We start from the raw sequence: 26,661 nt of genomic DNA on the forward strand, positions 1-26,661 counted from the left end.
GCAGCTCTCTGCATCCGGGTCAGCTGCTGCCGCTGCAGCTGTAGCCAGGGGACTGGGCCAGGGTCTCCGCTGCAGTCCGAGGGGAGCGGGCTCCTCTCGGCGCTACCTCTTGCGACCTGGCCGTCAGCCCCGCGTCGCCGGCCTGGAGGGGCGAAGAAGACGAGGGGGCCAAGGCTTCCTCCGGGGTGAGTGCGGCCCGGGAAGACTAGGCACGGCGGGCCTGGGCTGGAAGCAGGCCTGGGGCGGATGTCTGAGGGGCGCGTGTCCCCTGGACAGCCCGAGAGAGGAAGCCCAGAGAGTTATCCGGTGTAGGGGGCGCCTTGGAACCTGCCCGGGAGGCGCTTCCCGGATCCCCACCCAGCTTAGGCCCCCGCCCTTGGCTCGGCTCCTGCTTGCCTTTGCCATCCTTGCTCGCCCCCCGCCACCCGTCTGCCGTTTGTGCTGTTGTTCTCAGGAGAGAACTTGCCCCTTTTCCGCTCCCCCTGCACACACCCTAGTCGGGGTGCGGTGACCTGGCCCCTTTGGTCCCGTATTTAGGACCAGCGTCAGTCCTGGTGCAGAACAAAGAAACTTGGACTTCTGATGTGCCTCATACTCTCGGGGAGTAGACGCGGAAGCGGCATTTGTAATGAAAGCTTTAGTAGACCTTCCTCTGTGAAAGACGAATTCCTGCGTGAATTCACACTTCGCCTTTTGTTGAATGGTTTGGGTTTCCTGGTGTAGCTGATGCACCTTGAGATCAACTAGATCTGCTCACGTTAAATCAGGAATTTATTTGGGTCTGTTATGTTGCTTTGAAACTCACCTTGTCTGCCTGTTCCTGGAGCTCTTTGAGAGCACAGCTTTTGCCCTGTTCATCCTGGTAATCGTAGTGCCTTATAGTGAGCTGAAGTGTGTGGTTGCATTTTAGTGTTGCTTTTTTCGTTCTCACCTTTTTTGATTAGGACCTCTGTTTGTCTTAATGCATAATTACTTAACTTTTTTTCAATTAAACATCCTTTCTCTAAAATTGTGTAAGAATTTCTGCAACTTGTAAATGGATAAGGTTGGTAACTGAAGTTACCCAATTTAGTTACCTTTTGTACTATCTTCTTGATGATCTTGCACATCTTTTACTTAGTTCCTGTCATTTTACATTTTCTCCGCACTCTTCTTAAATCTTTCTAATCTCCTCAATTGCCACCTAACGTTGTTGGGCTTATACAGGAAGTATGACAGGTCCACTTCTGCCAACATGAAACTTGAACTAGACCATCATAAGTCAGTGCTGTTGTAGTCTTGAAGCGTTAGAGGACCTTTGAAGTTAAATGTAACCAGATCTGGCATTACAGGCTTATTCTGTATAAAGTTGATGGTGAACTGGAGACAGTGCGCTGTAATAGTCTACGGGTTAATCTGGGAACCGGGATGTAGTGTCGTTTGCCTCACATATAAGAAGAAAATGGTGATAATAACACCAATGTTTGACACTTCGCAGAAGTTGTTGATTGGAACATATGAGATGATGAATGTGCAAGTGGTTAGTAAATGTGAAAAGGAAAGTAGTTCTCCGGATTCCATCTGGAGAAATGCTGGTAAGATCAGGGATGCAGGAAGGCATCTAAAAAAGGAAGTATATATAGCCAGTTCTGAAAAATTAACCTTGGCTAACAGTAGATGGAAAGATGTCTTATTAAGCTTACATGGTGTAAAGCAGATTACTAGTATAATGTGATGATAGTAATATTCCAAAATTATCGTTTTTTTAAGGTTTATTTATTTATTTTGAGGGAGGGAAAGTGCAAGTGGGGGAGGGAGAGAGAGAGAGGGAGAGAGAATCCCAAGAGGGCTCCACGCTGATACTGTGCTCAGTCTTCTGAACCTGGAGATCATGACCTGAGCCGAAATCAAGAGTTGGTCACTCAACTGACTGAGCCACCTAGGCGGTCCTCAAAATTATAATTTTATATTACAACTAATATTTGTAACTACAGGGGCTCCTGGATGGCTCAGTCGATTAAGTGATTAAGCGTCTGACTCTTGGTTTTGGTTCAGGTCATGGTCTCACAACTCGTGGGTTCCGGCCCCTTGTCGGGCTCTGACCTGACAGTGCAGAGCCTGCTTGAGATTCTCTGTCTCCCTCTCTTTCTGCCCCTCCCTCGCGCGTGCTCTCTCTCTCTCAAAAATAAATAATTAAAATAATGTTAAAAATATATTTATAACTACAATAAGGAGATCAGTATTATACTTTAATCTTTGTAAAGGCCTTAGAGCATCTCCAGTATGTTCTGCATACTGATAATAAAAGTACTGTTTAGGGGCGCCTGGGTGGTGACTCAGTCGGTTAAGCCTCTGACTTCAGCTCAGGTCATGATCTCATGGCTCATGAGTTCAAGCCCCATGTCAGGCTTTGTGCTGACAGCTCAGATCCTGGAGCTCTCTTCGGATTCTCTGTCTCTTTCTACCCCTCCCCTGCTCACGCTCCGTCTCTCTCTCTGAAATAAATGAACATTAAGAACTTTTTTTTAAAAGTACTGTTTATAGGTGACATAATTATTCTTTGCTTTATTTTCACAATTTTGAGAATTTTGAGAAGAGTCAGACCATTGTAATTTTTCTTGAGTTTTGTGTTAACATTTTTGACAGAGTATCTCATTTTGCTCTTTTTTTAAATTGAGGTACAGTTGGCATATAACATCATATTGGCTTGAGGTGTACATACAATAATGATTTGATATTTTTATATATTGGGAAATGATCACCACAATGAGTGTATTTAACATTCATTGCCACATATTGTTAAACATTTTTATCTTGTGATAAAAACTTTCAAGAATTATTTTCTTAGCATCTTTCAGATCTGTAATACACTATGCTGTACGTTACATCCGTAGGATTTATTTTATAACTGGAAGTTTTTACCTTTTGACCCCCTTCACCCATTTTGCCCACTCCTTCAACCCCCCTCCCTTCTGGCAACCAATGTTCTGTGCATCTAAGAACTTGGGGTGTGTGTGTGTGTGTGTGTGTGCGCGCGCACGCACATGTGTGTGTTTTAAGATTCCACATATAAGTTAAGTGAGACCATATAGTGTTTGTCTTTCTCTGTCTGACTTATCTTACATAGCATAATACCCTCAAGGTCTATCCATTTGTCCCAACTGGCAAGATTTCATTCTTTTTATGGCTGAATAATATTCCATTCTATATGTATGCCACAGTTCCTTTACCATTCATTCATGGATGAAAACATAGGTTGCCTCTCTACTTTCACTGTTGTAAATAATGCTGCAGTGAACATGAGGCTGCATGTACCTTTTTGAGATGGTGGTTTTGTTTCCTTCAGATAGATACCCAGAAGTGGAATTTCTGGGTCATATGGTGTTCCTATTTTTAATTTTTTGAGGAACCTCCATACTGTTTTCCACAGTGGCTGCACCACTTCACATTCCTACCAGCAGTGCACAAGGGCTTCTTTTTCTCCACACCCTTGCCAGCACTTGCTATTTCTTATTGAATCGAGAATGGCCATTCTAATAGGTGTAAGGTGACAGATCATGGTGTCATTTCATTCTTAAAAACCCCTGCATGATCCTGCTCTCAAGTAGTGACAAGCATATAAGATTTTTCTGTAGGTGTTTTGGTGATCTTTGTAAACATATAAGTTGGCCTAAAGTGTTTTCCTATAGTGCTACCAGTGTTGCCAACCTTACAGGGCAAAGTGAACATAAATATTTAGAACGAAGCCCTTTCGTTTAAATGGGGAAGTGAAAGGCTTGCCTGGGCATTTCCTTCTGCAACTGTAGATGGTGGTTACTAGCACCTATTCCAGCAGAACTGTTACACTACATAATAGTAAAGTTGTCATGTAAGATTATAATTTATAACCCAAGACGGTTGTAAATATGATTCTAATACTTAATTTTTTTTTTAGTTGTTTTAACATTTATTCATTTTTTGAGACAGAGCGTGAGTGGGGGAGGGGCAGAGATAGGGGGACACAACAGAATCTGAAGCAGGCTCCAGGCTGTGAACTGACAGCACAGAGCCCGACACGGGGCTCGAACTCACAGACTGTGAGATCGTGACCTGAGCTGAAGTCGGACGCTTAACCGACTGAGCTACCCAGGCGCCCCTTAATACTTAATTTTTGCTTTTAATGTTTTCAATCTTGAGTTTATAGGGAAACCCCTTCTTCGTTTTGGTTGAATTTACCACCACACCTCCCTCCAGAGACTGTCAGGAGGAAATACATTCTCCTTGATTTTTAACCTCATTGAGGTCAGCAACTGTTGTGAATTTATCTCTATGACTTCCACTAATAACTGGCACAAGTTATGATGTTCTCCCGGTACCACAAGTCTGTTGAGAAATCAGGTTATTCCTGTTGCATTAGGTTATTTTAACACATGGCATCTTAAAGTGTTATTTCCCCATTCTAATTTACTAAATCTATGAACAAAAAGTGGGAAACAGGCACAGTTAACTTGTGAGTCAGCAATGTCCTGATTTCCTTCAAAGTGGTTGTGCTTATATTGCTCCTTTCTTGTTTGTTTCCTGTTCTTACAGCTGCTGATGATTAAGTGCTTCCAAGAACAATATTCTCTCAGTTGTTTAAACTTTTTATCTACCTAGTGTATTTTCTCCCTAAAATTCGTGATGGAATGGTCAAGAGTGAATGTGTCTTTAGCTCTCCTCCTGGGTTCTGTTTAACTAGCTTAAATAATTATCCCCAAACTAAATATCCATGTCCATGTGCTGTGTGTATTAACATCATGTACTTCATGATTTTGAAGTACAAATTGAATGAATCAGCTGAGATATCTGAAGGACTCAGGCTCTATATTGGGTAGAGAAGTTCTTTTCAAGTGATAGACTGGTTCCTGTGGTAGAGGATCGAAAGGACAGGGTTTGTCTTATCGAATTTCACTGGTTACATATTTTCTCTTACAAATGAGGAATAATTTTACCAACAGAAATTGATAATTGCATGGATGTGGATTGCCCTAAATATTTTCACTACACTTTTTGGGGAGTAAAACAACAGAAAGCCTACTTACATAGTTTAATAAGAAAAATAAGCCTAAGGGGTAGAACAACACAAAGGCTTGCTATCCAGTGTCATACCTACAATTAAGTATTTATTCATGTAACTGATATTTACAGGCTTATGTGCCAGGCATTGTGCTAGGTGTTGGGAATATAGTGATAGCACTTTCAGTCTCTGCTTTTGTTTTTGAGATATTAAATCTTTTTCTAAGTATGTGGGATATTTGAAAAAGACACCAAGAACATCCTGGTATTTTTCCAACACCTGGCAAAAAGGCGAGACAAAATAATGGAAACTTTTTCTGATTATTGAATTTAGGAAGTATATTAGTTCACTTTAATGTGATTATAAAAGACTTGAGAAAACATTGAGGAGTAAATTAAAATTTTAAAAATTAAAAATTTGAACTATATGCTAACTAATTTGGATGTAAATTTAAAAAAATTAATTTAAAAAATTAAAAATTTGAAAGAGACAGTTTTAAACCTGTATTAACGGAGTGTTTCAGTCTTCTTGACCATCAGTTTCTAGGGCAATAAGCATTAAGTATTTGGGCTTGTTGACCATAATTTTGGGGTCTTTTACACTAGTTCTGTGTCTTAAATAGAAGAGATTGGTAAGGTAGGTATCCCTTTTCTGTTTATTTTCTTCTCTACTCAACATTGCCTCGTTCATTGTTTTCCCAAAGAGTTAAAAATCCCTTACTCCTATATATAAATACTGAGTTTTCCAAGCAAATATGTTAGTGAGGAAAAGATAGCATTTGCCATTTTTTCTGTACTTGAAAGCGTGTCCTCGAAAATTTAAACCTTTTGAGAATGTGTGAAACCTTTCTTTGAGCAGAGGTAAGAATTCAAACTTGGCAGAGATATAAATTTAGTTTACCATGTGAAATCTAACACTTCAGAAAATTGCCTAATTTTATTGTTGTTCTGGAACACAGTGCTTTTTCTGTACAGCTTTGTACATCTTTTTTTTTTTTTTTTTAACGTTTATTTATTTTTGAGACAGAGAGAGACAGAGCATGAACGGGGGAGAGTCAGAGAGAGGGAGACACAGAATCTGAAACAGGCTCCAGGCTCTGAGCTGTCAGCACAGAGCCCGACGCGGGGCTTGAACTCACAGACCGTGAGATCATGACCTGAGCCGAAGTCGGCCGCTTAACCGACTGAGCCACCCAGGCGCCCCCAGCTTTGTACATCTTTTGACTGTTGTAATGACAGCACATGAAGCAACCATAAACCATAACCATGTCTTTGTTTTATTTCTTTCTTTATTTATTCCAGTATGATTAACTGGAATTATATCAGTTTCAGGTGTATAGTAGAGTGATTGAACAAATCTGTACATGACTCAGTGCTCATCATGATGAGTGTACCCTTAATCCCCTTCACCTCTTTCACCCATCCCTCACCCACCTCCCCACCAGTTCTCTATATTTAAGACTCGGAGTTTTTTGTTTCTCTCTTTTTACTTCATTCATTTGTTTTGTTTCTTAAATTCCACATATGATGTATTTGTCCACGTATTTGTCTTTCTCTGACTGACACTTCACTTAGCATTCTATCCTTGAGATCCTTCCATGTTGTTTTAGAAGACTAATTGAAGTGAATGTGAATGACTGTCACCTTTTGTTTTATTTGATAAGTATTTTTAAAAGTTATATATACATGATTTTAAAAGTCAAATAGTTTAGGATTTACTATGAAATGCATCAGTCATTCTCCCCATCTCACCCTCTTTCTTCTACTGGGGCCAACCGCTTTTTGCTTTGTTTTTAATACTTCTAGTGATACTTCCTATCTCTTAAGAAATACATGTTTTATTACTTTTTCAAAAAATACCTTTAGTCATCTATTGACTTGGTCTAATGTAATTCAACTGAATACTCATTTATACCTCTTCCCCCTAAAGTTGTCCGTTTTTTGTTGCACTCATTAACCAGTTGATCTTTATGACTTCTTAAATAATATACTTAAACCTCTGTTTCTTATTCCATCAACCAAACCAATCTCTAGGTTCTTCACTTTGTAAAATAAGGATGTTGGCCCCACACCCTTCCTGAGACAAACTAAAATTTAATGGCCTAGGTTAACACATGTAGATGCATCAATAGAAATATTCACTAAGTGTCTGAAAACTTATGCTGAACTGTATGAGAAAAGTTTAGTGTAGATATGAGGCAAATCAAAATTAATCTACTGGATAATTACTAAATAGCCTTCTTTAAATACCTCCAGAATTATGGCATTGAAACTATACGGGAGGAAATATAGAAAACAGCACGCATGTTTATTGTACTTCAACTCAAAAATGTTAATTATACCTCAGTTAAAAAAAAAATACAGCACACATATCACTTGGCTTTAGTGCCATCATGAATGTAAATGCGATTTACTTTCGATTTCTAGAATCAACCTCCATCCACATGACAGAAAATTATGGGTCTAGAGTAGAGAATATATTTACTTTTTATTCATTGTGCCTTCCCCCTAAAATTGCATAATTTTTTTTGCATAAGTCAAAATATTTAATAAATTTTAAATCACAGCCTGGGATACACATGCATATATGTAACTGAAAACAAATATTTTCACTGCACAATACCCTTATTACAAATAGCACTTACTTTGCTAGAATATATATATATGTGTGTATATATGTCCACACACATATATATGTATATATGTATATATGTATACATATACCTATATGTATATATACATACACGTGTATATATATACATATACATGTACACGTGTGTATACATATATACATATGTGTATATATGTATGTATATATGTATACATATACATATGTATATATATATGTGTGTGGATATATATACACACACACCGTTCTTCATTCTCATTCTTTTTTTTTTTTTTTTTATAATGGTAGTTGAAACCCAGTAAATTGATTTCACAACCAGGGTGGAGGTGTGAACTAAGGTACAAGATTATTATGCCTTTTAAGCAGTTAAAAAATAAAATGGAAGATATGTTGTTATAAATTTTTCTCTTTTCACAGGACATTGGCTCTCTGGATTATCAGGAGCTTGTAGTTGATATTGAATCTAAGCTGAGGATGGAAGGTGTGGAACTTAAGGAAGAATGGCAAGATGAAGATTTTCCAATGTGAGCAGTACTTTTAAAAGAAAATTTAAAACAAAACTTCAAAATCTCTTTATTGAGATGTCACTTACTAAATGAATATTGAGTTTCTTAAAGAAGCCCAGTATTGAGGGGCACCTGGGTGGCTCAGTCGGTTAAGTATCCGACTTTGGCTCAGATCATAACCTTGCAGTTCGTGGGTTCGAGCCCTGTGTCATGCTCTGTGCTGACAGCTCAGAGCCTGGAGCCTGCTTCAGATTCTGTGTCTCCCTCTCTCTCTGCCCCTCCACATCTCATGCTCGCTCGCTCTCTCTCTCTCTCTCTCTCTCTCTCAAAAGTAAATAAGCATTAAAAAAAAAAAAACAGCCCAGTATTGAAAGGTATTCATTTGATACTAGAAAATGAGAGTTCCTGTTCAACAGTTAGATGAATTCTCTTGTATCTTATATTCCAATAAATATATGTGATTTTCTATAATCTTTCATTTTTGTTTTCAAGATTTAAATTTCAAAATTTTTGTTATTATAAAAAAAATGCTTTAATGTGGTATTTCTTAGAGTCTAAGGGGTTCTTGGGAGAAGGGAGTCTTTAAATGTCTGTAAGAATTATTAAATTTTGTGTTTCTATTTTAAGAAAAAATTTATTAAATAAATAAGGGTTTTTTTTTTAGATCATCTAGCCAGCTACCTTGATATGTTTGCATTTGTGTTTACAATGGTATTGACACCAGCTGGGTTAAGAGAAAAAGGGCAGAGGCAGATCTTATATGTAAATGATGCTTCCATACCTTCCTGGTTAGAAGACCATCCCAGTGCATAGAAAGGTCCCTTAGCAGTGGGAATATGGACAGCTGGTGGGAATACCAAGCCATTGCATAACACATGGGGATAATAGTAATGTAGAAATACTAAGCTCAAAAGAATTGTAGCCATCATCAGCATCCTCCCACGTGAGGGACAATTTACCTTCATCACCCATTGTATCATATGTCACATTAAATTCCTGCGTTTGAATTATATATTTTTTAGGTTGTTTATAATTTTTAGAATTGTTTTATAGTTGTATTCAAGAGGAATTAGATAAGGAATTTGTATCTACTTTTATGTGTTATTTATTTAAATGTGTAAGTCATCTCCGACAGTCTGAAATTTTCTTTAAAAGTGGTTTGTAAATTACTGAAGCTTAAGAAACCACTCTATTCAGTTTTCCACATAATTGGTTCTATATTTTTAATAGTTCTTTTAACTTCAAAAAATTTTTTTTTAATTTGTGAAATAAAAATTATGTCTGTCTTCTAGACCTTTACCAGAGGATGATAGTATGGAAGCAGATATATTAGCTGTAACTGGACCAGAGAGCCAGCCTGGTAAGAACTTGACATTTTGGTTTCAATGAAATGATAGACTTTGTGCTATTTTTTAACACCTTTCTTTGTCAAGCAAAAAAAAAAAAAAAAAAAAAAAAAAAAAAAAAAATATATATATATATATACACACACACACACATATACATACACACTCACTTTTTGTTCTATTGTAGGGAGCCAAAGAATGAGTTGAATGTTTAAGAAAGCGTGTTTGGAATGCTTTGGAAATTATAACTTTCCAAAGACATACCCTTGGTTTTTGGAAATTTCTACAATAAAAAGTTGAGAGGAGTTCATTTTTAGTAGTAAGAGTTGGTTGTAAGATCTGCCTCTGTTATTTAAAAAGATATATCCTTGTTGGAGTATGTCACCTTGCCATGATGTAGAAACAATAATGAGCAAAATCCAAAGTTCGTAAAGTAATGCTTTGGGATTGTGTCTGATTAATGTTAATTTTCCTCAAGAATGAAGCGATTAAAACTTTCTCTTACTGAACTTGAGCATGTAAACAATCCTTCTAATCTATTTTTCACCTTTTTTTTTCTTTTACCCATTCCATGCTCACTAGAACTTAATGGAAATAAAGTGAGAAAGAAACTCATGGCCCCAGACATTAGCCTGACCCTGGATCCTAGTGATGGCTCTGTGCTGTCAGATGATTTGGATGAAAGTGGAGAGATTGACTTAGATGGCTTAGACACGCCATCAGAGAACAGTAATGAATTTGAGTGGGAAGGTAAATGCTTCATTGTTTTTATCTAACTTTTATTAATAAATGTTTGTCTCTGTATGCATACGTGTTTTTTGAGTAGCGGTTTCGTATTAGGATAATTGGAAAAACTTAAAACTTGAGCATGAACCCAAAATCAATGACGAAGGGATTTTGTTGAAATATCATGTTATTCTTTAAAGTTCCTACTGTATTTGTTACTAAGATGTGAAGTACTGCTAACGCTGAATATTCTTATGTTTCAAAACTGTTTTTAGTAGATTACACAGGTGGCTTAATTTTTTTTTCTTAATTGCCCAGTATTGTAAAGTTATGTTTTCTCATGTTGCTTCCAAAATATCGCTTGATAATTATGGCATGTTCTTTTATTCAGTCAATAATCTAAGCAAGAAAAGCTTTGAAGAGACATGTAATTTAGGGAATATGCTACAAGTAATTAAGGATTTGCAGAGAGGGAGCTTTGAAGGGAGTTTTTTTTAATTAGGTTTGCCTACACTGTATAAACAACCAGCTTGAATTATGTATACTCTTAGTCTTCAAACTTTATATTCCTGATTATTAGTTATTTAGAATTCAAAGGAGTTGGCATGTCTGTTGCTTTGGATGCTTTCTTTAATGACATAATTGCTGTGTACAGTATCTTTATATAGTTGTTTGTGGGTTTTATCCTTAGAATGATTTTCATTTCAAAGCAGTGTTCGGCACTATGTGTCTTATCTGAAGTAAAGAGTAAGATCCTTGATATGCTGTATCTTTGTTCCTTTTTTCTTCCCTGTTTTACTGGTTCACTAAGCAGTCCAGTTATAGCAGTTTTTTTTTAAAAGATACTGAAATAGTTTTCTGCCTATGTGTTTTGTCTTTTCTTTCTTTAATGCTGCTGTAGTCATTTCCTGGAAGGATATTTTCCGTTAACAGCTTTATCTTGGAAACAAACAACTAACATGCAGTAGGTTCCCCCTCCCCATCTTTTGGTAAGGACTATGATACTAAAATTTTGAAAATCATTTTTTCATTTAAAATCCACTAAAATGCAATCTTGAAATATAAATTACACCTAATCATTGGTGCTTCTGCTTTGGCTAATGTCAATTCAAAATAGACTTTTGCATGTACACATCAGAATTTTTTCAGTAAATATATGCTTAATAAAATTGATCAAATGAGAAATAATCATTGACTAGTTAACCACTTTCTATCTGGTATTACAATGTTTGGGGAGTAATTTATGTGCTCAATAACAAAAACCGGTTTGCTCTCAGATACTTACTGTAAATAACCTATAGTGGTAACTACCAAGAACAATGTTGTAAATAGAATCTAGAACAGTATTGTAAGGCCAGTATGCTAAGATTTTGATGGTTGTGTGAATTATCTTTTTTTGGACTCATGAATATACACCGCACTGTGATTAGGTGCTTTCTGAATTAAGCAATACAGAAAGAGTTCACCGTGTTTTCCAAAAGCATAAAATGGCCTCATACGAAGAGCAAGAAGCCTTTTCCTCTATTATAGAAGAAACACTTAAAAATTCCACAGAAGGTATAATGAAAAATTCTCTGAACAGTCTAATTAGATAGTAAAGTGGTTAACATGCAATTTTATTTTTATTTGTTATTTATAAGTAACAATTTGTGATTCAAAAACCTTTTATTTTGACAGATGATCTTCCAAAGCCCAAAACTACTGAAATTATTAGGAAAGGCTCAATTACCGAATACACAGCAGCAGAGGAAAAAGAAGATGGACGACGCTGGCGTATGTTCAGAATTGGAGAACAGGACCACAGGGTTGATATGAAGGCAATTGAACCCTATAAAAAAGTTATCAGCCACGGAGGTAAGAGCGATCAAAGATTGTTCGTATTTTTTAGTGCAGTATCAGAAATGTAAATGCTTAAAGAAGCTCTCCCTTGAGTTAAAAATTGTAACTGGTAATTTTTATGTCATTTTAGAAATATAACAGGTTTGAAGTAAAAGGATAAAACCACATTTAAAAATCATTAGTAGACGCACACAGTATGTTCAAAAGGTACAAGAGTGTACAGCAAAAACTGTTTTCCTCCCGCTCTCTTCCTAAGACACCCCCCCAAAATTGAGACTTTCTCATCTTTTTATCCGTTTGTAATTTATATACAGTGAAATGCCGTAATCCTTTTTTGTAGCATTTGCAAATTTCTTTTTTTTTTTGGTCTCAGCTTCATGAGATATCTATAATTGACACATAACATCGTGTAAGTTTAAGGTGTAAAATGTGTTGATCTGATACAATACATATTGCATAGTGATTACCATTTCTTTTTTGTGGTGAGAACATTTATGATCTGCTCTCTTAGCAACTTCCGTGTACATAATAGGGTATTATTAACTGTAGTCACTATGCTGCATGTTAGATCCCTAGAACTTATTCATCATATAACTGGAAGTTTGTACCCTTTGACCAACATCTCCTCTTTCCCCCTAGTCCCTGGTAACCACCATTCTAGTCTCTAAGTTTGGCTTTTTTAGATTCCACATATAAGTGATATCCTACAGTATTTGTTTTTCTTCTTTCTGACTTTTTCACTTAAAAGTGCTCTAATCTGAAATGTAAGATTCAGTGAGTTTTGACAAATGCCCATGTAACCATGTATCCCCATATCACCTACACCTCTAGACAGATAGAACTTCTCATTGCCCCCAAAATTCTCTCATACTCCTTCCCAATGAATACCCCCTCCCCAGGAACCACTATTCTAATGTCTGTCCCCATGACATTTCCTGTTCTAGAATTTCATGTAACTAGAACCATATAGTATACACTCTTGTGTCTGCTTCTTTTGCTCAGCATCTTCTGGAGATTCATCCATATTGTTGCACGTGTCTATTGTTCATTCCTTGTTATTGCTAATTGATATTTCATTGTGTGGTTTGACCACAGTTGGCTTATTCACTTTTCCTTTGATGGCTATGTGAGTTGTTTCCAGTTTGGGCTATTATGATTAAAACTGCTGTGAACATTCTTGTACTAGTATTTTTGTTGTGTAAGTAAAACCTGGTGTTACTTAAAGCCCTAAACAAATCCTGTAGCTTTACCATAAAGTACAGAACTAATTCATTCCACATTCTTACGGAGCACCAACTTTGCATATTTGTGGAATATCCAAAAATGTAAGGCTTTGATCCTTAAGAAATCACAAGTCAAATAGGAAAAGCTTTGGAAGTACAATTATAACTTCTGTCCATCTGTGCCATGTACAGAAGTTTACTTACACGCTGTAAATAGTGCCAGAATGTTAATGGTAGTCAAAATGCAATTCACTCCTGGGGCATCTGTGTGGCTCAGTCTGTTGAGCATCTGACTTTGGCTCAGGTCATGATCTCACGGTTCATGAGTTTGAGCCCCATGTCGTGCTCTGTGCTGACAGCTCAGAACCTGGCGCCTGCTTCGGATTCTGTGTCTCCCTTTCTCTCTGCCCACCCCTGCTTGTGCTCTGTCTGTCTGTCTGTCTGTCTGTCTCTCTCTCTCTCAAAAATAAACAAAAAAAAAAATGCAAGTCACTCTCTAGAACATGTCATATTACCTGAAATCCTAATGCAGGAAAGGGACCACACAGGTTAAGCAGATTGGGTTTTTTTATGTAAAATCATTTCTGCTTAATTTACTCTCTACCAAATGCATTCCCTTCCTTATTTCTATAGTCTTCATTCATCTGAAAACAAATCACTTGAATATTTGCAGTTACATTATTCCACCTAATTTAATCTTATTCAGATGAAGAAAACAGGATAATCTGGATCAGGAAGTCTACAGACTTGCATTAATTCAGCTGGTTCATGGGAAACAAGTTGTGAGACCTGCCTTATGGTTTAAACCTATTATCTTTCAGAAATAGTGCTTTATTTGGATTAGGGGAAAGTAATTAGGGCCATTTTATCCTACTGAATTATCACAATGTGTTTTGTGACTGAGATTAAGAAAGATATTGAAGATGCTAAGGTACTTGAAATGTTTAAACCTTTTCAGCGTGTGTTTGTAAACAATAGAAATGAAAAAGCAAAACAGTTTGTTACTAGATACAGCTTAATATCTAGAGATTATAATAAACATACACATTTTAATAGACATACACATTTTAACACTTTTTCTTCTGTTAGAATTGTCAGAGATGTAATCTTTTCTTAGTTTTTAATCCTCTCTAAAATCCACAAAATGCTAGGTATTGTTGACTGTAAAACTATTTTTTGAGAAGCACCCACTTTAACCATAAATTGCTTAAGATTGTTTTGTTGCAGATGTTTTTGTATTATGTCTGCTTGGATTATATCACATTTGTCTATTTGCTAAAATGAGTCTGGCTTTCTGATTATGCTATTTTAATTGGGTTTCTGGTTTTATGCCCACCCTTTCCTCTTGAGATTTTATTGCACTTGTTTTGAGAAGAGGGGATTTAAACATCTTTCTAAGACTATTTAAGATTAAATAAGAAACCAGGATTTTTGATCCAAAAACTTGTGGAAAGTGAATCACTATAATCTGTCAACTGTACAGATTTCCTCTGAAAAAGTAAAATCGTGCTAGCGATTTTCTTTGATTTCTTTTCCAGGATATTATGGCGATGGATTAAATGCCATTGTTGTGTTTGCTGTATGTTTTATGCCTGAAAGTGGTCAACCCAACTATCGATACCTGATGGACAATCTCTTTAAGTAAGTGTATCTTCACAAAAATACTTGGAAGAATTTTGGGTTAATTAGATCTCCATTTCAAGAAGGTGAACTTTAACTGGGAAAAGATTATAAATATCCCCATCCTGGTTAAGTCCTTATTCTTTGGCATTATGCAACTATTTGTTTTCCAACTCAGCAGAAAAATTGTCAGTTTAAAACCGGAGGGGATATTTCAAATGATCTGTTCCAGCTTCTTTATTATTTATATTTGAGGATACATTGAGTGTAAAGAAATTGCTTTGATCTCAAAAGCATATGACTAAACTGCATTTATTCCCAAGAAGCCAAATGTAACTGAACTAAGTTCTGTTATATTTCTCCAGAATCGTTTTGTTTCTTAAGTTAGTGCTGTTTTTAAAACTCTTACTGTGGAGGGGTGCCGGAGTGGCTCAGTTGGTCAAGTGTCCGACTCTTGATCTCAGCTCAGGTCTTGATCTCATGAACCGTGAGATTAAGCCCTGCTTCAGGCTCTGCGCTGACAGCGTGGAGCCTCCTTAGGATTCTCTTTCTCCCTCTGTGTCCCTCTCTCTTGTGCACACACACACTCTCTCTCAAAATATATGAACTTAAAAACTTATTGTGGAAAATTTCAAACATATACAAAGGCAGAAAGAAATATATTGAATCTTTGTGTATGAATCACCCAGTTCCATAGTTAACAGTTTATACCTCCCCAAAATTTATGCTCTCCCCATTGTATAACTTTGGAGCAAATCCCAGAAATCATGTCATTTCATCTATAAACACTTAAATATGTATTTCTAAAAGATAACTTTTTTGTATATAATCATAATACTGACTAATGCAATTTTAAAACTTTTTTTGTTTTGCTTTTTAGAGAGAGAGAGAGAGAGGAAGTGTGCTTCTGTAAGGGGGGCAGAGAGAGAGAGAGAGAGAGAGAGAGAGAGAGAATCTCAAGCAGGTTCCTCTGATGCAGGGCAATCCCATGACCCTGGGATCCTGACCTGAGTGGGATCCCCAACCAACTGAGCCACCCAGGCACCCCCCCCAACCAATGGAGTTTTAGAATTTTAATTGGCTTTGCTGTCATTTAAGAGAAGGGAAGGACATTCTATAATTTGGATAATTGGGTTTGGTAGTGTAAAGCAATATTTAAGGCTTAAACTTAATTTGTTTTTATAGGTATGTTATTGGCACTTTGGAACTGTTAGTAGCAGAAAACTACATGATAGTTTATTTAAATGGTGCTACAACTCGAAGAAAAATGCCCAGTCTGGGATGGCTCAGGAAATGCTATCAGCAAATTGATAGAAGGTATTGTAAATACACATTGAAAGCTAGTCTGAATAATTTTTAGATTAGATTTATTAGGTTAAATTTTATTTCCTATTGCCACTTAAAGACACCATAAATTACATTGGTTAATTTCATAACACATTTCTCTTTTCTCAATGTAGTATCTTAGAATATCCTGAAGGAAATGAGTTTTGATCTGTTTTACAAAGAATAATTCCTTAAAACAAACTTATAAAATAGTTCTTTATTTCTCCTTATTTATACCACACTGAACATTTTCCTGTAATTTACATTCTGGGAAAGGATGGAAAACTTAGTACATTTCCTATTTTAATATATTGTGAATTTTGTTTAACTCATAGTGCTTAGCATGTTTTATGGTTTTAAAGATGCTCACCTATAATCTTCCTCTGGAGTGAGCTCCAGAAGTGTGTTCTCCTAGGAGTTAGTCATCCATGTGAATGGAAGGAACTTTGATTCTACAATTGGTTTGATTTGACTATAGCTAATTTGAACTAATTTAATGAACTCAGACTCATTAATAGGTTTCTCTAAATACCTAAACATTGCAGGAGCTAGTTTTTATGACAAAAAAAAAATGCTAATGATCACTTTATTTAAGTGTGAAATATGCATTAATAAAACAGGTTTTATTTGGTCATTATAAGTCATCCAGGATAATGCCTTTAATTCTTAGGGGGGAGTTTTACACCCCATAAGAATGTGTTAGATCTGATTTACATTTCCTGTTCCTATGGTGATCTTCACATCCAGCTTTCTGCTTGCACAGTGCCTTTCATAGTGTCAAAGAAATGAGTACCAGTTCCCTCCTCTCCTGAAAAATGAAAACAATTTACCTCTGTATTCCATATTGACCTCTACCCCTGGTTGACAGAATCCTAAAGTGAATATATCTAGGAGACATTTAATGACAGGCTGTACTGTGGATGGACATAAATTTAGCCAAGTGGAGTAAAGTTCATCTCAGTAGTAGGAGTGACCATCAGAATTCAAGAGTGCATTTTCTTGTCTTTAAGAATATCCCATCTAAATGAACTTATGGATGAGGGTTTTTTTTGTATAAAGTTGTACATACTTACTGATGTCTTACCTTTTCTTCCAGCAGTAGAATTTGTAGAGCTTTTAAATTTTTATTTCTTTTTCTTTTTTTTTTTTAACTCCAGGTTACGGAAAAATCTAAAATCACTAATCATTGTACATCCCTCATGGTTTATCAGAACACTTCTAGCTGTTACAAGACCCTTTATTAGGTAATTTTCTGAGAGCCATTGACTTTAAAAAAAAAACAAAACTAGAAACAAAAACACAAACTCCTTGCATGAATTTGTCAGTTCTGTTGGTCAGAATATTGAGGTAATTATTTTTATTTTCTTCCGTAGCTCAAAATTCAGCCAAAAAATTAGATACGTCTTTAATTTGGCAGAACTAGCGGAACTTGTCCCCATGGAATATGTTGGCATACCAGAATGCATAAAACAGTATGTTTTGTTTTATTTCTTTAATTATATTGGATTTTTATATTTTGATATGCAAGAGGTAAATATTTTTCAATACACACTCTTTTTCCTGTATTATAAATATTTTGTAACTGCTCTTGCTTTTGTAAAGAAGGAAAAGGGAAAGAAGCCATTTTCCAACACCTTCTCCATAAGTCACCATTTTCTTCAGGCTATCAGTTGAAGAAGTAGGAAGTATTTTTCTGGTTGTGATTAATTTTCATTTCTAAAGACTTTGCAATCTTAAGAGTTGATTTCTTCATTGGTCAGTACTAAAGAACGTTCTGTAGACTTGGAACATGCTGCTCTCCAAATCTGAGTAAATTCATCATGGCATTGAATAATCCTGTTACTGGAGAAATACAGTATTGTTTTTATCAGCCTAACCTTGGTACATTCCAGTGGCTGGAATATATTCTGTTTACCACATTCACTTCTTTATAACTTTTATAAGGATTTGGTAGAAGGCTATTAACATAAATACTTGGGTATCACACTGCTGTCATGTAGAAAAAAGTTTTTTGTTTTGCTAATCTGAGGTTTAGTCCATTTAATGTGTCAAAGCCAGATTTCTTAGGTCAGTTTTGACTTTCTCCACAGTGTATTAAGTATTTTTGGTTTTGCCTGCAGTCTTATATGAGTTTATTGTCAGTGCCTTTTTTTCGAGTTTTTGTTCATCTTCATAACATGTATATTTACTGAAATAACTCTTCCCTACCAAGGTATGAAGAAGAAAAGTTAAAAAAGAAACAAAAAAGGTATATGCACACCTTGACTGGGTTGCATCTAGACTAGTCCATTTGCATTGCACAGACTAACTCTTCCTTATTGGTTGGTTAGCTTGTAGACAAAGATAATAGCATCTGTAAATATAAACATACCCCAGAATCCAAATACAGAGTGAATCTAAAATTCCCGATGCTGAATATGGCTTGGATTCACCCTGTTTTAACACCATGTATAATGCCAATTAGGAATTAAAGGCCACAGCCCCTCTTCACTCCTTTTTGGTATACGTATACTGATGAGAAAACCAGAGAAATTGCTAAGAATACTATTTGAAAAACCAATTACCTCTAAGACTTTATCTGTTTCACCATATTCTTTACATGTCTAGTGGTTTTGATAAATACATGTACTTATTTAAGGAATCAATTTATTTCCCTGGGGTTTATGATTATATTTGCAATGTACATATTCTTTGGCTAACCAACATTGATTTCCCTGTATGCTTATAAATGGCCTGCTAACCAGTCAAATCCTACATACAATAAAATACCTAAAATTCAGTATACCATTTAATAGTTAAATACTCTGCTTTCCATCTTTAATTTTGAATACTTCTGCTTTGAGCATAACAAACTATTAGCTCTTAATATCTTGGCATAGAACATGAAAGGCAAGGATATAAAATAATTACCATTTTATATACTAATTTAGAACAGTGTAGAATTTGGAGCTAACTTGTTAATGGATTTTTAAAAAATAATGACATATTAGCAAAACTGTTTTAATACTAAGTGTCTTAAGAGTTAGGGTGAGAAATTTGTATGTAGTTATTACTTTGACCATTCTAAGGAACCAGTTATAAGGAACTGAAACATTCTTAACTTTGAGGACGTTTTGACTCTCTTGATGAGCAAGAATTCCGTTGACCTTGTGACGGAATCATAGCTTTACATTTTTGTATGACACTTAACAGTTTAACAAACATTTGAACATAGAGGTGTGAACAGTAATTTTAGATCTTGCTAATTTTTTTTTCTAGGCACTAGTGTACATTTGCCAGACAGATAACTGAAATTAAAAATATAATCTGTAATTGTATACTGAAGCCAGTTGCTTCATGGATTTCAAAATGAATTACCTTTGTTGATAAAATCTGCTGGGCCTTTTTACAAAGTTCTTAGTATTCAGTTACCTAGAATTTAGGCATCAGAAAAATAGTAGAACTATACTTTTTATTTAAATGTATTTTTTGATAACCTACCAGTACTATTTTATCTTGTTTGTTTGTTTGTTTTCTGTTTTAAAAACTTCTGTTTAACCTTGATAGAATCATTACATGTATCTTTCAGGCACTTCCTTATTTTTTTGTACCAAGTTTTTTTACTCTTAAAAAATAATAAATTCTTGTCAGCTTGAAAATGGTAACATTAAAGTTTTAAAGATAAAGGAGCATATTTTAAGACATTTCACAGAGACTGTATGAGGAGGAGCTTACTTAAGCTCCCTATTAAGAAATCCCTATGATGAGTACTGGTAATAATAGGGTTTCAAAACTGAGTGTGGAAGTATAGGAATTTTAAATGTTGTAGATGTTTCTTTCAAACAGTTCCTCAGTGCCAAGTATGGCCAGGGAGAGATAACAGTTGTTAACATGTTTGAATGTAGTTTAAAAGTAAAGTAATTGTGAAATTCGTTCTTAAGGATATTTCAGATTTTGAAAAGATTGGTTGTATACTGCAAGCCTTACCAAGAATATGTACCTTTCAGATTTTTGGTACCAGCATATTAAAAAAAAAAAAAAATGTTTTTAAATGTTGTTAATCTGGCTTTACCACAGACCAAGACTCTTCAGTCTCATTTACTAATGTTCAGGTGATCCTAGTAATGAGTGGTGATGATCATAGTAATGTAAACATAGTAATGAAAAGTATCTTTATATATCAAATTGTTTTAAACTCCCCTCCATCAGTAATCCCAACTAGTAGAAATATAATAGACTATGGTACATTATCTTCTTTAAAGGGTTATTTATAATTGTGTGGTACTTACATAATTCTAATCTCCACTTGCCTAAATTTTGATATGATCTCTGTGCAACACACTACTAATCGAGGCAGATTTTTAACCACCTCTGGATATTTCTGATTATTAAATTTGATGGCTTCTTACTATCAAAATAAGTGAAAGGCATTTATATTCTAAGTGTACTAGTAAATTTTATACAATAATTCTGATTTCTATAAATGTGCATTTTTATCACTGAATTTAAAAACATTGATCAGTTGGTGGGATTGGTATCATTTTAATATTTCGGTTAACAGAATCATTTTTGAGGGAGTTTTTCCTGCCACTTTCTCATCACTTACATCCCTGCCCCAGCCATGCTATGGCTCCAAGATTTTAATATACTTGTTATAGTTTGAACTTTTAGTAAAGTTTATGGGCATTTGTACGTAAAGTATATTACAGTCTTTGAGGAAACAACAGTCACATTTCTTGCCAGTGTCCTCTTGTCTTTAAAAATTACCTTTCATGGTTGGGGAAATGTCTGGTAACCTTTTTACTATGTCTGCTTCTTTGCAAAGCTTTGTTTTTAACAGAATAATATTCTATGCTAAAAGTAGTCACAGTTTTTAAAAGAAAACTGTTCACTTGCTAGTGTCTTATTATCTATATTGTTTTTCATTAACCAGAGTTGATCAAGAGCTTAATGGAAAACAGGATGAACCGAAAAGTGAACAGTAAGTTTGGCATCTAGTCCAGACAAGACTGAAGAATGTGCTGATGAAGCAGTGCTCTTTTTTGCATTTATAATGCATTTATTGGCCCTGATTTTTATGTAACCTGTTACAAAATTGACTTGATTCTTCCTTAATGGACTTTTGTATAAGGGACTGTTCACTGCTGTATTGGTTTGCAAATCTCTTGAATTTAGCTCTTTATTAGCTAATTATATTGTACTCATTTTATATTTTATATTGCTGAATAGCAGAGAACCACACTTTATATAAAGCAGTTTTTGCATTTGTTTGTTGAATGATACATCTTCTTCAGTAAAATATTTATATGCCTAAATGGTAAAGGAAAGAGATAATATATATTTTTATGTTTCTGAGCAATATTTTTTAATGTATACCTGTCTTGTGGAAGAATGTGCAGGTAAATGAGATCATGATTTGTAAAGTGCATGTTCGAATTTCTGTTTTTGTAGATGGTTAGATACATTTCCTGGGTAACTTACAGAATAAAGTTGCTCATAAGATGAGGGACAGTTAAACTGGTTCTCATGAACACCCAAAGGTCATGTTCGTAATCTAAGTAGATGTATACTATCCTAGGCTTTTTTCTCATTTAATAAATACCGTTTAATTCAGAAGCGCAAATACAAATGTATTGCACACTGTTTCCTTTTTAAACTTTAAAGACAAGTCAAAAAGCCATTTTTAGAACTACAGAGGCTAAGAATTGGGATTTGTATATATGTATATATGGGACATTTTATCTTCTGGCCCAAAGTCAGAACTTTATTATAAAAATTTTAGATTTGTTCACTAATGTGAAATAAGCTGTGTGTCCAGGGTATCACTCTCCAGAATTTGTGAGTGCAGTGTAGTATTCAGAGAATGTGATGAGTTCTTCACTGTCACTATTTTTCTGTAGAAAATAGGGGCTGCTTTTTTAACTGCTCTCAATGTGGGCACTTTACCAAAATACTTTATCAATTATTTAAACTTGATAATAAGTGTTTGACCTAGTCAGATATTGTGTGTATTCACATTTTCTTTTGAATCATGTTGACAGTACTGTAAAACTAAGTTATTTTGTAAGTCTTAGAGCATCACTGCATTATGCTGTTTTGGATGACACATTTATATTAACTTTTTGTTTAATTTGGTAAGTACCTTGACACTATATTAAAATACATTGTCCTTAGGTGCTCGAACAGAACTTAATTGCCCGCAGAATCATCCTAAAACAGTAGGTTGGTCTAATATTGTGTCATACACTTGTGTGACTCATTTGGAAAACTTGGTATCCTCCAAATTTGAGGGTACTGCCACACTCTGGGCCTTCCTGTAAGGCAATTTATTAAAGAGTGTCCTAGAGTAGCAAAATTGGAGCAAAGGAGGGCTAAGCTTTTAGGCTTTATTCTGTCAGACTGAACATACATGTGGCTTTCACCATTGCCATTTTTAATACAAAGTTTGTATTACCAAGAGAATTTTCCTTTACTTTTTGTCCTTCTCAGTTATAAACTTGACATGCTAAACCTAAGTCTAATCCTGGAGGATTCCCAGGATGAGATGTTCCTCAGCAGCCTTCTGACTTACCTTGGATAAGCAGCTGTAGGCAGATCCTAAACTAACGTCATTCTGGCAAGTAAAGCCAAAACCATTATTGCTTGCTCAAACCTTAGAAACGGCTTGTGTTGAAAAAGCAAACTAACAATAACAACTTAGCCATTCCTTCTGAATTGAACCATATGAGAATCATGGATAAACGATTGTGGAATTTAATTGTGATTAGGGTATGTATTTGTAGAGCTCTTTAAGTAGTCTTTCATCTATAAAAGTCTTTATCCTGCTCACAGTTTGCTGAGCTTTTTAAATAGGTGGTTTTCCTCCACATTAACAGTTTTTCAGTTTCAACAGTTTATTGTGTTTGTTCACTTTTGCTTTTGCAAGCATTGTTCCTAACTACAGATACAGCTTGTTGCAAAAGTGGTGCATTTTCTTAAATATTTTTTGAAGTACAACTAGCCCGTCATCCATTAGAACATTAAAAATCAGAGGGAACACTGTTAACACTTGGGATATAACGAAAGGGATGTGCCGTGAATCGCTAGAGTAAAACACACCTGCTCTAACCTGCACCTTAATGGAATCTGGTATAGAGATGTGCCCCATAATAAATGTCTCATAACCCTAAGGCTTAAGATCATAACTGGTAGGTTGGAGGAGAAGCATTTACTAAGTTTGTTGTTAATCGTTTGTCTTTGTGTGACATTTCCCCCATATCATTCAATTTTAATTTTCCATTACTGATTGAAGTGAAAGTACATATAATGGTAATATTTCATGTTTCTCCTAAGGTCATGGATCTAACTTAACTGGTTTAATTTGATTTTTGTCAGTATATTTTGTTGTACTTGGGCTCTGAATGCCTCTTAGTCAAAAGTTTCTTGTATAAAGTAATTTGGTTGTGTTCTGCTGGATCATATTCCTAGGTAGCACCAAGGAAAGATGGTATATTGACCTCACAGTTTAAGCTTAATAGCCTTTACCTTGGGTGGAGCTTGGTGGTGGAATATGATTCTAGGTAAGCCCTAGCAGGGTAGTTTGAAAGGAAAATAACAAAACAAGGAAGGAAGAGAAAGAAAACTGTAAAGGGGTTCTCTCAGATGTCACTGAATGTGTCTGTAAAGGGAAATAGTGTGTGTGGCAGCTCTTGGCACCATGCAGTAGGCTTTCTTGCATCCAACAGGAAAACCTGCAGGCTTCACACGGAACATGTGAGTAAGAAGACTGGAAGTGAAGGAGGCAAAGACTGGTAACACCTATAATGAGAATTTGTATTTTCCTCTGCTTTGTCTCTTCATACAGAAACAAGTTTGAACAGAGAGGGTCAGCAGTAACAGTGCTCAGATTAAAGTTTAGGACTAGGTTATTTTTTATGTTTTCTAAGATTGGTAAACGTTAATGTAGTCCTTGAAAGTGGGCATCGCTATTTAGTAACTTGCAGTGAGTACTGAAATTTGCTGATTGACGAGTATATGTCAGTAGCTAGAATTTGTTCGGCTGCAATTTCAGAATTTAAAAAGGTAAGGGATCTGCTTTTTGATAGAGACTTCTTGTAGAGGACTATATAGCACCACTATTTGGCTGTTTTTATGTGAGTGCTCAGGGAATCTCGAAGTGTTTGATTTAGTGCGGAAGTGGCTTTTTTAGATTTCTTCAATTGACAGATCAATTAGCATTAGGATATTATCGGATAGAACGGGCCAGTTTCCTGATGAGATTGGTAAAGGTATATATAAGGTGACAGTTGCTTTGTCCTCCTTTTCCCCATGTTATATATGGAAAATTAGTAACGTTGCTTAATCAGAAGGGAGAAGATAGGCTGAAAATAGATTTGCTAATCCGTCCCATCTTGTTTTCATGCTTATTTTTTTCCCATCCTATTTAGATATTTGAGAACTGGATCACAAACCTCAAAAGAAAGGAATAGAGGAGTTAATGTGCTTACTAATTAGACCACCTGTTCCGTTAGAGTTTATCTTGTCGCAGGGACCAGGAATTGGAGGAGTTGAGTTGCTGGGAGAAAGCATTACGAATTTACATTCACATGAGAAGGTCAGCTGGTAAGGGCAGTGGAGACCATCTGTGCAGTGTTCTAATAGTACTGAAGAATTACCTGGGGAGCCTTTCACTCCCTCTTCTGCCACCCAAGATTCTGAATGAATTAGAGTTAGATCAGAGGTGAGTCCCTGTAATGTAACTTTCTTTCAAAGTTCTAAAAATAGTACTTGAAAATAAGATAATGTGTTAATAAACACCAGGAGTGACTCTAAAATTTGAACAGAACTGTTATTTTGTTTCAACTATGTATGCTAGATCTACTTAATTTCTTATGTTTTGAGATTTACTTTAAAAACTCTATGAAAAGTTCACATAAAGCACTTAAACACGTAATGAAAATCAAAGGTTTAATGCTTTCAGATTGATAAAGAACAATATTAAACTGTTTGCTTCGGATAGCTGTCTGAGTCTTATGTGACCTTATATAAGAGGTTAAAACATTTACATTTTGAAATCTGTGTGTTTTCACAATCAGTATGGCTAAGGTGGAACTTGGAAAATAATACTAATCTGCTGCTCCACTGCACTTTTTGTATACAGACTTTTTAAGTTATGCCTCTTAAACTGTTCATTTACATAAACCTAACTGGTAAATATTGGAGGTGTTCGGGGCTACTGTCTTGCACAGCCGATTGGACACTGTTCACCTGGAACACAATTTAGAGTTAGTCACCTACACACTTTGATACGAATTCCAAAAATTCAAGTATTTTTCTTAATGTAAGTTCACGTTGTTGCCATGTAGACACAATGTGCTGTGATCGTTTCACTATTCAAAATATGTTGCCTAGGCTGGTGCTGTCATTTTACAGTGTGAGAAATTTAGTTCTGATGACTGTGTGTGGAAGATGTTGATGTGATCCCTGTAAGAAAGGAAAGAGTTGGTCTTGATTTACTAAGGAGATGTAATATTGTATTTTTCTCTGACTTATTAGGAATACAATAACTTGTGTCCTGATTTGTTGCACATGATACTTTTGCAACGTTAATGAATTTAAATAAATTAATTGTAAAGTTTGTTTTTGACTCATTTTTATCACATATTTTGTCTTACATTACGTCACTAAATTTTTACACTGAGATTTTATCTTGTAAGCCTTTCAGTAGTTACAGAACTTTTGTTTCTCTTTATGTAGTCTGGGCACTACTTGCTATTCTTCAAAGGGGTGAAGTGTTCATTCTGCTTTCATTTTAAGCATTGTCGAAACTATCAAACTTTGTATCTCATAGTTTAGAATCATTTTGGTAGTGGGGAATCCAACAATAAAATCAGTCCAATAAAGTGGCTGAAAGCATGGCTTAAATGAGAATGTTTAGCTAACAAAACTGCTCAGAGATTCCATTTGATAGCACTTGTTTATGTATTTACTCCTTAATCACTGTTCACCTACTTAATGGCAAACAGCCTTACACATCATGCTGCCTTTAGTCCACTTAGGATATGCCATTTGGGTTTATGTAAACTCAATATATATTGCAGTATTCGTCTTGCACTAGGTACAAATTTTAAATACAAGTTCTCCCACATTAAAATTCTTCAGAACTCAACAAGAGCTTGTTGGGCTAACTGAATTGCAGCCGTATTTTGAATCATAAAGTGATACCTGCTCTAATCTTTTCAGAATTGGTCTTCAATTTAGTATTACAGGATCTTCAACAGTATTACCCTGAACACACTTCAGGCATAAAATGTGACTGCCCTAACATTCCTAATTGTGTATCTAACAGCGGATAAGCTTATTATGAACGATTTGGTAAACCTGGTGAATTACTCACAAAGGAAGCTCGTCCACCGGTCTAGGGCTTGAAAGCTGCGGGCCCCACGCCCTTCCTCCCTCCACACCACACCCTCCGG

At 35.6% G+C, this 26,661-nt stretch overlaps 1 protein-coding gene across 4 annotated transcripts; it reads left to right on the top strand.

Moving 5' to 3' along the window:
- BNIP2 (BCL2 interacting protein 2) lies at positions 1–25,823 on the top strand. 4 transcript variants are annotated; one of them, XM_042941867.1, is made up of 11 exons: positions 1–185; positions 8,060–8,166; positions 9,441–9,508; positions 10,077–10,244; positions 11,898–12,074; positions 14,821–14,923; positions 16,088–16,219; positions 17,386–17,472; positions 17,602–17,700; positions 18,441–18,476; positions 21,141–25,823. In XM_042941867.1, the coding sequence occupies exons 2-11, from the start codon at positions 8,117–8,119 to the stop codon at positions 21,190–21,192; spliced, it is 972 nt and encodes a 323-aa protein (XP_042797801.1). In that variant the 5' UTR covers positions 1–185; positions 8,060–8,116; the 3' UTR covers positions 21,193–25,823. The 4 variants fall into 4 exon arrangements, with proteins under 4 accessions (XP_042797801.1, XP_042797802.1, XP_042797803.1 ...); XM_042941868.1 differs by lacking the exon at positions 18,441–18,476; XM_042941869.1 differs by lacking the exon at positions 17,386–17,472.
- The last annotated feature ends 838 nt before the right edge of the window (positions 25,824–26,661 follow it).

The sequence above is a fragment of the Panthera leo genome, chromosome B3 (assembly GCF_018350215.1).
Source record: "Panthera leo isolate Ple1 chromosome B3, P.leo_Ple1_pat1.1, whole genome shotgun sequence".
Taxonomy (NCBI): domain Eukaryota; kingdom Metazoa; phylum Chordata; class Mammalia; order Carnivora; family Felidae; genus Panthera; species Panthera leo.

Coding starts and splice junctions, on each gene's coding strand:
- BNIP2 (XM_042941867.1), top strand. CDS start 8,117: ATGGAAGGTGTGGAACTTAAGGAAGAATGGCAAGATGAAGATTTTCCA. Junction 8,167..9,440: donor CAAGATGAAGATTTTCCAAT/GTGAGCAGTACT, acceptor TCTGTCTTCTAG/ACCTTTACCAGAGGATGATA. Junction 12,075..14,820: donor AAAAGTTATCAGCCACGGAG/GTAAGAGCGATC, acceptor TTTCTTTTCCAG/GATATTATGGCGATGGATTA.